General features: G+C 45.8%; 1 protein-coding gene across 1 annotated transcript in view; it reads left to right on the top strand.

Annotated features, from left to right (window-relative positions):
* Positions 1–12,062, top strand: part of ulk4 (unc-51 like kinase 4) — a 102,269-nt gene that overhangs the window by 31,738 nt on the left and 58,469 nt on the right. The window contains 3 exon segments of the mRNA XM_031576705.1: positions 4,413–4,574; positions 4,894–5,076; positions 7,833–7,960. Of these exon segments, the coding sequence (XP_031432565.1) occupies positions 4,413–4,574; positions 4,894–5,076; positions 7,833–7,960 (473 nt within the window).

Below are 12,062 nucleotides of genomic sequence, written 5' to 3'. Positions count from 1 at the left end.
TGAGAGCAGGAGGCGTGACTCTAATGAAAGAGCCGCCTGCCACTCCTGATTTACTCGGCTCTGCACTCACGGCCAGGTGTGCAGGCCTTCAAAGGGACACAATTACACTCACACATCCACTGCCAGCGGTGAAACCACAAGAGACGCCTTCACACACACACACACACACACAGAGTGACACACACACACACACATTTAGGATTTGTGCAAATACACACATGCATGCATACACGCACACGCTCAAAAAGGATTAAAATAGACAAACTAGTTTTGACTTCACCCCTCTCTCAATTTGCTACAGTCTTTAAAACCGTCTAAATGTTCGCTTTCTTCCTCCTTTTTTGCTGAAGTGGGTATTTCACCCTCGGTTTTCTCTATGTGATGGTAAGCAAAATGGAATTGTGTTAAATGTGTAAGTTGAAAATGTTAATGAAACAAGGCCAGACTATGGGTATGGCACCATGTACAGGGAAAAACACACACATTTGTTTGGAAAGGGGCTTTCAAACACACATTTAATGAGGTGTTGTTTTTAATTTGGCAAAGTTCTATTCCCTCCCATGCAAATGTGTGTTGAGAAGAGCTTTGGGTTAGTGTGTGTTGTGCAGTGGCTGAGCAAACAGAGCTCCCCTGTGAGCCAATTAGATCCTGTCCTGTTGCATGTGCCAGCCAGCTCCTGCTCAAATGCCCTGTTCTGTTGCGCAAAATGTGCCCTGTGTGTGTGTGTGTGTGTGTTGTGTGTGTGTGTGTTTGGGTAATTGTGCAAACACATCTGTGTTGTGTGTGTGTGTTGTGTGTGTGTGTGTGTCTGTGTGTTTCCATCCACACCCCCATCCCATCCCATCCTCTCTGTAACACCTGTCGAGGAGTGCTGTAGGCTAAAGGCATATGGACCCGTTTGATGCTGTGTCTGAGCATGCGCTTGTGTACAAGTACCTAGCAGCCTCCAGGCTCAAGCCAGGTAAGAGTCCATTGGATCATTGCCCAGGGAACCTTCTGGAAGTCCCCCCCCCCCCCCCATGAATGTGTTTTGCACACAGGACCCATCTCTTAGCCTTAGCTGAGTCAGTCAGTGTCCCGTGAACAGCTGACTCGGTATGAGGATGATTGGGTCCCCTCTGCATCAGAAGTTGCACTGGGGTGTGTACTGTGGGACTGCTGTCCTTGACTGATCCAGAGTCTGTGATCCGTATTATTCTGGACGGAGCTGTGTGTGTGTTGGTCGGTCTCACTGCTTCTCTGAGCTCATCCCCCTCAGTGTGCCCTCAGTGTGCCCCTGTGTGGAGTCAGTCTGCTCAGGGCCCAGGAGTCAGTCTGCCTCAGTCTGCCTCAGTGTGCTGTTCTCTCACAGCCAGATCTGGCTCTCCCATGCCTGGAGGCGTTTCCACTCCAAGGCAGCGTGTTGTTGATGTAGTGAGTGAGAGCAAGTGTGTGAGTGTGTGTGTGAGTGTGTGTGTGTGTGTGAGTGTGTGTGTGTTTGGGGGTGGGGGGGGGGTGGCGCTGTGTGTGTGGTGTGTGTTGTTTGGGGGGGGGGGGTGTTAGTTAGCACCACAAGGCCCTGGAGGATGGAAGAGTCCTCACCCCTGCCTGGGCTCTCACGCTGTTCTTGGCTGGCGTTGGCTGCTGTGTGTGTGTGTGTGTGGGTTTGGGCCGTGTGTGTGTGTGTGTGTGTGTGTGTGTGTGTGTCTGTGTGTGTGTGTGTGTGGGTTTGGGCCGTGTGTGTGTGTGTGTGTGGGTTTGGGCCGTGTGTCTGTGTGTGTGTGTGGGTTTGGGCCGTGTGTGTGTGTGTGTGTGTGGGTTTGGGCCGTGTGCGTGTGTGTGTGTGTGTGTGTGTGTGTGTCTGTGTGTGTGTGTGTGTCTGTGTGTGTGTGTGTGTCTGTGTGTGTGTGTGTGTGTGTGGGTTTGGGCCGTGTGTGTGTGTGTGTGTGTGTGTGTGTGTGTGTGTGTGTGTGTGTGTCTGTGTGTGTGTGTGTGTGTGTGTGGGTTTGGGCCGTGCAGTGCAGTCGGAAAGCTGCTCCTCGTAGATCAGATCAGCTCACTGCTGTGGAGCCTGCAGCGCACCAGGCCTTGTTTTGATGTTCAGCCAGTATGAGTGTCTAGGCCTGCAAAAGAGTTGATGAACATGCGATTGCTTTAACAGGTTCAGAGTTTTCTACTTTGTTTTGATTGTTTTGATAGGTAAGCACATCACTCCTGGTCTCTCAGTCCTTACACCTGCTCTTCATGTCTTCATTATTTCTCTCTCTCTCTCTCTCTCTCTGTCTGGCTCTGTCTCTCCCTTTCTCTCTTTTTTTCTCTTTGTCTCTCTCTCCCCTCTTTCTCTCTCGCCCTCAAGGTGGCTGTCAGTCAGCTTTTCCTCCTACTCAGCTTTGGTGTTAGCCCATCTCTAGTGCACCCTCCAGTGTGTGTGTGTGTGTGTGTGTGTGTGTGTGTGTTTGTGTGTGTGTGTGTGTGTGTGTGTGTGTGTGTGTGTGTGTGTGTGTGTTGTGTGTGTGTGTGTGTGTGTGTGTGTGTGTGTGTGTGTGTGTGTGTGTGTGCTCTTACCTTTCGGTCCCTCTTCAGAGTGCTGTCTTGCATATGTGTGTGTGTGTGTGTGTGTGTGTGTGTGTGTGTGTGTGTGTGTGCTCTTACCTTTCGGTCCCTCTTCAGAGTGCTGTCTTGCATATGTGTGTGTGTGTGAGTGTGTGTGTGTGTGAGTGTGTGTATGTGTGTGCCCACATCTCACCTTTTGGGTTTGGTGTTGGTCTCAGAGGAGGGCATTCCGATTGCAGTGAAATCCGTCTAAGTTGCACCGGGCTGCTGGAAAAGCTTGCCTTCCAGATACCTCACGTCCGAGGCTCTCCGCTGTCTCTTCAGGGCCCTCCCAGACCTGCCTCAGTGCAGTTTAATGTTTCATTTCTCTGGGATGCGGCAGTGGAGAGAAACACGCTCCAGGACAGGAGCCTGCAGACAAAAACTCCCCAAATTAGGCTCACTGCTCTGGGTGAAGTGCTGTGACATGGAGGGGTTGGGAATTATTTGCACAATATTGGCTTGAGGTTGTAGGAAAAAGAAGTTTATGATGTAATTGCGTGAAATCAGGAGACCAGGGTAGATTCAATAATTTAAAAACCCATTTCACCCTTTTTCACAATAAGTGACTGAAACCTATATATTAACTGTTCCATTTTTTATGAATCCGTTTCCTTGTGGCAATCCATATTTATTTTAATGCCTTTTTTTGACAACCAGAGGTTTTTGACACATTTTGGTTTGCTTAGTTGTCAATGAATTGAACCTACTGCCATCAGATGTGGTTTCTCTCAGACTGAAGATAAGATTGAGTTGCATTATTAGGCCTAATCAGTCTGCGTTGCCCTTTTTAGATTTGATAGACCTGTCATGGGTGTCAGTGCCTGTTTCATTCAGCAGACACTGCAGGCAGATTTCAAATACATCGTCTTGATCATACAGAACTCTACACATACACACAGAGGGGGGAAAACCGTAGTCAATAATGCATCACTATTGCGTACACGTTAAAGGACATTGTATAAAACATATAAATACAAGAATAAGCACCAAGGACATACAAAAGATTATTTATATGCAAGTGGGTTAGTGAGTGACTGCTTAACCAGATCCTGACAAACAGTGAGATGTCCAGTGTACCCCCCCCCCCCCCCCCCCCGAACAACCATGTGTTCCTGGGGAGCTTCTCTCTCTGCCAGGAGGAATGGCAACATCTCTGCCTCTCTGTAGGTGCACTGTTAGTGTGCTGGTTGATATGGTGGTTTCAGAACTGTAGAATTGTAGGTGAAGTTCCTCTGGTGGTTTTAGAACTGTAGAATTCTAGGTGAAGGTCTCCTGGAGATGTTTAACCATTGTCTTGTCTACTCAGATTTGTGTTGCATGTTGTCACAGGAAACACACGTCCAAGTCAAATTACATTTATTCTGATTCTAAAATAAAAAACACAACAACATAATATGAAGTGGCATCATGTTGTTATGCTATTGTCTTACCTTATGGAAACTTTGCCTGCGAATGATTCTAGGGTACATTACATGAGAGTGAACATGGTGAGGTATACCACAATATCTGAGTCTCTGGCTTTGCTCTCCGACGTTTGCATTGTTGCCAGTAGAACAGACAGTGGGCGGCAGTGGTACAGGAGGTAGAGCAGTCGTTTAGTAAGCAGAAGGTTGCTAGTTCGATTCCCTGTCGAAGCGTCCTTGAGCAAGGCACTGAACCCCTAATTGCTCCTGATGTGCAGTGTGCCATCAGTGTGAATGTAAAATGTGTATACATCGTAAGTCGCACATATGTAAGTCGCTTTGGATAAAAGCGTCTGCTAAATGACTAAATGTAAATGTAATGGAACACTGTCTTCAGTGGAACTCTTCAGCTTTGGGATGTCTTTGTCTGTGCAGGAGGAGCTGGTGGTCAACCACATGGCAGCTAAGGTGGTGGAGAACGTGTGCAGCACGGTGTCCCACTATGCCCAAGGCTTTATCACACCTGAGATCGGCCCCACTCTCTGGTACCTCTTCACCCACTCAACAGTAGACGCCATGAGGGTTAGCGCTGTGTCTGTAAGTACGCCGTCTCTCTTTACTAGTTAACTATCCCATGACTATTTGGGCTTTCTGAAACTTCATGTATATGCTCAATGGAGTGGTACAAATGTCATGTTATGATATATACAATATATATAAGTACCTGTTAATCTAAAAAAATTATAATAATAAATTGGCGGGGATGTGAATGGACTAATAATCCAATTATTTTCTATACTTAAATTATTCTACTTTTCTACACACTGACACAGTTTTCAAGTTGTGGTTTTCCTGCCACTCTGCTCGATGATGTCCAGTATGATTTGTGCCTGACCTCCTGCCCTTATCCTTCCAGGCCCTGTGTAAGATCACACGTCACTCACCTGCTGCCTTCCAGAACGTGATTGATAAGGTGGGCCTGCCGGCCCTCCTGAGCTGCTTGGGGTCAGGGGTCAGCCGAGTGCAGCAGCACATGCTAACCATGCTAGCAACCACCCTGGCGTCTGGAGTCCATTCCCAGCGCCTCCTTCAGGACAAGGTTAGGACTGCAACACGTACAACATTCTTTTTTTTTTTTAAAGATTTGTTTTTGGGCTTTTTATGCCTTTAATTGATAGATTAGTGAAAAGTGGGACAGGAAATGAGAGGGAGAAGAGGTGGGGAGTGGACAGGAGAAATGACATCGGGCCGGAATCGAACCCGTGTCCTCCATGGGCATCAAGCCCGAATGTGGTCGGGGCTACTGTTTGCGCCACAGTGCCCCCCACATACAACATTCTTGCTCTTCCATTTCCTGCTCAAGGTTAGGACTGCCACATACAACATTTTATGCTCTTTTGCCTGCCTCTGCTCACCTTACTTGTCAGTCAGAGAGGCTTAATAAAGGATGAACCCCCTGAAGTCCGTGGCATCTCCAACGAAGCAGAGAAAAATTTGATCAGTTTTGTCTGGAATCTCAAATCCAATCTTTGCACCACATTACCACACTACACGATAATAGCGTTGCCAGAAAAACCATAAAGGCTTTTCCTTCAGATTAATACACTCACAAATAAATAATAAAATGACTGTTGGAAAAGTACCTAAAAAAAGTGAAATGTTCAGGTGTGTACGTCTGTCACGACACCAGTAGGACAGCATGAACACCCACCCCTCTTCATTGGCTGTTCTATTCACTTATGTCATTGTCATAGTCATTACCCGTGGCTTTAAGGGAAGAGATAGACCACGCGGGAGAAATCCCACTGTAAACAAAACACCACCCAGGGTCCGATAGGTAGGTAGGTAGGTAGGTACTGGAGTAGGTAGTGTCACATGGCCAATCAGGAGTATTCGTCCTTAGTTTGCTCTGGGTGCTAGCGGGAGCTCTTGCACTTTTTACTGAATGTCTGCTCATGCAGCACGGCTATCGAGTGTAATTTGTGTCAAAGTTTACGTTAGCTTGTGTAGCTATAAAGTGTATACTGCTAAATAGTGTGGAAATGTAGTTAGTAAAAATAGCTGTGTCCATAGAGAGTCCCCTGTGAATAGGCTTTGTGTTGGGTTGGGAAGGGCTGTTATCATACGCATGGTTCAAGGCCAGACACCCTGCCATTGATACCCTTTTGATACTACAAGGACAGGGTCATGAATGTTAGATGGACATGTATTCGTTCATATGAATGGACCAAAACAGTTTGTCACTCTGGGTCATAATATGTTTAAGGAAAAATATGTATTTACAGTAGGATTATTTGATGGGGATTTTAGAGGAAATACAGATATGGCATGCATACTACTTACATACTGGTGTACTTAAACCTGTGCAGAATTCAAACAAAGAAATGGGACTTTGGAACCACGGTTTAAAGTTGCTTAAAATGAAAAAAAAATATCACATAGAACTACAAAAGTGCCTGAATCTAGCCCTGAACTCATTGGGGTTCATGACTCATTTGAGTTATAACTCCTTGTCCATGGTAATCCATTCAGTGTACTACAGACTCATTTTAGATTTGCTCAATCCATTACCGGTTATGCTTAGAAGAATGAATCAAATGTATTCACTGTTTGTGGTTTTGCCACTGAGTAACACTTAATGAATTTGCATACGTTTTGCATTCTTTGTAAAAAAATATGTCAACATGCATGTGAATGAAAGGTGATCGGTTTGAACATTCAGTTCAACACTGCGGCTCTGTTTCAGTTGTTATCTTAAGGGGTAATCATTTGGAAAATGGGCGGCAGAAATTGATTTTAAAAGGTACTGTGTGCTCTTTTCAAGGCTCTGAGATTACCATTGGTAATTTTCTTTGACCTGAATTCATTTACATGCAAATATCCAGTTTTAACCTGGGGAAAAAAAGCCCAACCTTTCAATGCATGAAACTTATGAGCCTTCAATTTTGCACCAATTGTATAAAAAAAGGACATTATATTTTGACTCCTTAACTCCCTTAACAAAGAGGAGTCTTGAACACCACGTGTTTATTCATGCATTGTCTGGCATAGAATTTGAATTTCAATGCATCACCAGGCAACTTGGGCTAATTGGGTGAGGAAGTGCAACAATCTCGCCATGCAGCCTGGAATACTGTTGATGTAATTACAATTCGGCCAGGAAGTGTGTGCTTTTGAAATTAATTAAGTTTCACTCGGCGGCGTACTTAATCGCAGTGTTTTGCATGGTGCCTCTTTGACCAATTCTTCCCCTCCACGCAAGATAGTGGAAGTTAATCAATCCCGTTAATTTCCCGGCCACCCAAATGTGGTGGAGCTCATTAGCTTTATTAACCTCTGTTTCAAGTGAGGAGCAGCTCCAGGACTTTCATTCTTCCTCCTTTTGCCCCAACCTGGCTGGGCCACCACTGATAACACCTGCTGTCACTACAGGATTCAGCCCAGTCCACTGTCCACTACTGGTAGCTTAGGAAAGAAAGAAAGAAAGAGAGAAAGAGAAAGTTAATATAGGCATGGGGGACGGAGAAGAGGTGGAGAGGATAAGTGGTTGGTCAAACGAACATGGGAAGGGAAGAAGGTGATATATGTGTGTGTGTGTGTGTGTGTGTGTGTGTGTGTGTGTGTGTGTCTGTGTGTGTGTGTGTGTGTGTGTGTGTGTGTGTCTGTGTGTGTGTGTGTGTGTGTGTGTGTGTGTCTGTGTCTGTGTGTGTGTGTGTGTGTGTGTGTGTGTGTGTGTGTGTGTGTGTGTGTGTGTGTGTGTGTCTGTGTGTGTGTGTGTGTGTGTGTGTGTGTGTGTGTGTGTGTCTGTGTGTGTGTGTGTGTGTGTGTGTGTGTGTGTACATATGTCATTGGCAGGACTTTGTGATGAAGATTGTGCGCTCCCTGGAGAGTCCGTCCGCAGTGATCCGGGCGAAGGCCTTCCTGGTGCTGCTGCAGGTGCTGATGTACAGCAGAGACGTGCTGCTCCTGTGCTGTAACTCCAGGTAAGGAGAGACCAGTCATCATCATGCTCAATGCTTGATTACAGTGATGTACAGCAGAGACGTGCTGCTCCTGTGCTTTAACTCCAGGTAAGGAGAGACCAGTCATCATCATGCTCAATGCTTATTACAGTGATTAGCAGTGATTCCCATAATAATAGTTCAACGTGCCAACACTGAAGCTATATACCTCTTTGTTATTTGATAACTATGAACATAGACTAAACTTCAAAATGAGGAGCTTTTATGACAGTATCATAGAGATTCCTTGTGTTAAAGCTACCATTAAAGAGGATGTGAAGTAATCTTCACTTTTGTGCACTTAGAGTTGGTTCTTGGTTCTCAAAGTAATTAGATAACCAGTCATTTTCCAATAATTCAACTTCAAATGCACTCTTTTCTACTCTCGCAATGTAGGATGTTCTTCTCTTTGTGAGATATTGTGATCGCTTTTTTTAAGATTAATAATGAGGGCCTGGAGATAGGAAACATGTCTTCTTACATCTGAGGAAGGAGCCTGAGTGATCCTGAGTGATGTGGAGTGGCATGATGGCTGTCTAATAGAGATGGACTGCCATCCATACCTTACCTGCCTCTTAGATATATGAGCTGACCAAACCAATATACAGTGGGTACGGAAAGTATTCAGACCCCTTTACATTTTTCACTCTTTGTTTCATTGCAGCCATTTGCTAAAATCGAACAAGTTCATTTTTTTTGCATTAATGTACACTCAGCAACCCATCTTGACAGAAATAAACAGAAATGTAGACATTTTTGCAAATTTATTAAAAAACAAAAACTGAAATATCACATGGTCATAAGTGAACCAATTGAATCAATAAATGAACTTGTTCGATTTTAGCAAATGGCTGCAATGAAACAAAGAGTGAAAAATGTAAAGGGGTCTGAATACTTTCCGTACCCAATATACATTCTGAGACCTTGGAAGGGGCCTCCATTTGGGAGTGGAGTATGTATGTGGATCATTTCAGGGTGAAAAACACTGAATTTGTCCCCAGAGTTTCTATTAGCCAAAGCATTTTGATATTCGTGTGGACAACTACACCGCTTGTACTAGTTTGCCTTTACTGCTGTTCTGGTACTTGTGGTCTTGTCACGCACCAGTGTGTGTCTGGTAGAATCCATGTTTTGTCTACACCAGTGTGTGTCTGGTAGAATCCATGTTTTGTCTATACACCAGTGTGTGTCTGGTAGAATCCATGTTCTGGGTAAGTGATTTAAGAGAGCTACATTGTCAGTGGAGGCTTCAGATATACAGCCGCACTAGAAGAATCTTTACCCCTCGGCAAAGAAATAGCAGTATAAATTTGAGACTTTAATTTAGGATGTGGTATGACAAAAAAAAAAAACACAATAGGATATGCTCTGTTATCCCACGGTGAATGATATAAAAACTAATCTTAAAACTAGCGAAGCTGCCTTAAATGACAGCTGACACCTGCCACAGAATACCTCCTCTCAGATCATCCTCACTGATCCATGACTAGAAGGGAATTATGGGATAAGCACGCCGCTGCGCCGTCGTAATCAAGCTCTTAAATCGTGTTCTCCTAATGCGCTCATAATTTATTCTGCATTCCATTTAATCAGATTGTCCTAATTGGCCTAGATCCTGTGCTAGAAGTATGTTGTAGCCAGCTGCACTGCTAGCCCAGTTACTCCAAGGCTCTTCCACTGACTGAATCTCTCCACATTTCTTTCCCTGTATCCTCCTCGTATCTCTCTCCATCTCTCTCCTCCCTTGTTTTCTTCTCCTCGCACACTCTTACAAGTGTTTCCCAAGACGCGCTCTGTCAGAGCTGACCCTCCACTGCGACTCCCTGAGTGAGGGTAGACAGCGTTGATGGGTGGAAACTCTCCCCCTAATTAGCTGGGCTGTGTCGCTCCCACACGCTGGTCCTCCTCTGATCAGACACCGCGGCCACGCCGCACAAGTGTCAGGCCTGCAGCTTTATAGTCAGGCACTTTCATTGGCCTCAGACATGGGGATAAGCTCCCAGAACCCCACCATGAAGAGAGAGAGAGAGAGAGAGAGAGAGAGAGAGAGAGAGAGAGAGAGAGAGAGAGAGAGAGAGAGAGAGAGAGAGAGAGAGAGAGAGAGAGAGAGAGAGCAGTGATGTTGAGCTGTCTGCTGGCTCCGTCCTGCTCTGCAGTGACTTGAACACTTTGAGCTGCTGTTGGCGTTGGACAGCCCCGGTGTGTGTCTGCTGTTTCATACACCCCAAATGGATCTCTGTAACCGGGCTCTCGTGTGGTGCTGTTCAGTTCTGACGACGTGCCTGTGACAGTACAAGGACCATTTAAATCCATCTGACAGACAGGAGGGGTGTCATTAACTCTGAGAACAGAACAGTGCATGAAATAATGACCTCACCCGTGTGGTTATCTCAGGCCTCCGTGAAGGGAATGGAGGGGGAGTCAAGAGGGTGCTCGAGGCTTTGAAAAGGGCAGAGTGCTCAGAGTGGCATTTGATGTGGGGTGCAATGAACCCTGAGGACTTTCAGAAGGTGCATGAGTGACGACTGGAGCTGATCAGCAGAAATGATGGTGCACTTTGAGCCTCACTCCCAACCCTGCTGCCGTGCAGTCTGGAGTGCCTGGAGATGAAGCGTTGAGCTTCTTTCCAACCACAGCTATCAATCCCAGATTCCCTCCCCTTTCCCGGGCTCGGTTGCAAAATTCCACTGGGATTCCAATTATAGTGGCGCACGCACGTACAGGCTGGGAGCATTACGGCGTGCCTGATGCGGCGGGCCGTAGAGCTAATTTATTGTGAAAGTCACAGTTCCTTGCGCTCATTGCTATTCTTCCCCAGGTAATGTAGCGGCCGGCTGCCCGTGTCAGGCTAATAAAGGCCTGCTTGATCCTGGCATGTTGAAAATAAATGGGTTTTTTAATTCAGAGGAATGTCTCTGTTTTTTTTTTTTATTCCCCCCTTGTCCAGCCTTCACCTGCTGTTGTAATTCAGAGCAGAGCCCCAGACACCTCACCTCACCTCAGTGAAGGACAGCGAGGAGGAGCGACAGGGGCGGAGGGGATGTAGTTAACCGAGGCAAGGAGTAGGGCCTGCTGCTGCCGGGCCTCCGAGTGAAACAGGCAGGTGGGAATATTGGGGTTGTCATGGCTGAGCTCACTACAGTCAACCTTGGTGATGCAATGTCACTAGAAGAGTGTGTGGAACCTGCTGGTATGTGGAGGAGATCACGACTGCCAGTCTGTGTTTTATTTGTCACTCTGTATCAGCGGTGGAAGTGAGCACCACCACATCAGCCCCCAGCAAAATTCTGCTCTGTGTCCTCTACTGACTGATAGCTATAGGGAAGGACATGGGACTCCTCTACTGCCTGATAGCTATAGGGAATGACATGGGAATATATGTTCTCTACTGCCTGATAGCTATAGGGAAGGACATGGGAATATACAGTATGTCCTCTACTGACTGATAGCTATAGGGAATGACATGGGACTATATGTCCTCTACTGCCTGATAGCTATAGGGAATGACATGGGACTATATGTCTACTGACTGATAGCTATAGGGAATGACATGGGAATATATGTCTACTGACTGAAAGCTATAGGGAATGACATGGGACTATATGTCTACTGACTGATAGCTATAGGGAATGACATGGGGTTTTGAGGTAGATTGAAGTAAATTACCTATTAGAAGTTCCTATTTTTCTCCATTAAGATGAATATTTTTTGTTGTGTGGCAGCAAATAAATCTACAGTACCTCCATGTGATTGTGTTACCTGTGTTAGACTTTGATATGCCGCAGCAACAGAATCTATCTAAATGGGATTGCATTGCCTTTTTAAGAGTTTGGGACTAAAAGTCCGGATGCCCCTTTGTATTCATTTCCAGAAAGGGAGTGTTCATACTGTAGCCTAACAGCATAATGAATAGTTTCGAGTCACCTTGCTCTGTACTTCCTCCATCATAAATGCCGTCTGTTTAATCTGTTTTTCGCATCCTGCCACGGTCCCACCTTCAATTCCTAGCAGTTCAGTCATGTGTTTTACTTACCTAAGAACACTTTCCCCTCCACCGGCTCCTTCGATTACAAAGTTGCAGCTC

This window comes from Clupea harengus, chromosome 11 (assembly GCF_900700415.2).
Source record: "Clupea harengus chromosome 11, Ch_v2.0.2, whole genome shotgun sequence".
NCBI lineage: Eukaryota > Metazoa > Chordata > Actinopteri > Clupeiformes > Clupeidae > Clupea > Clupea harengus.
The sequence above is the reverse complement of the archived record's forward strand: the minus strand, read 5'-3'. Positions and strand labels throughout refer to the sequence as shown.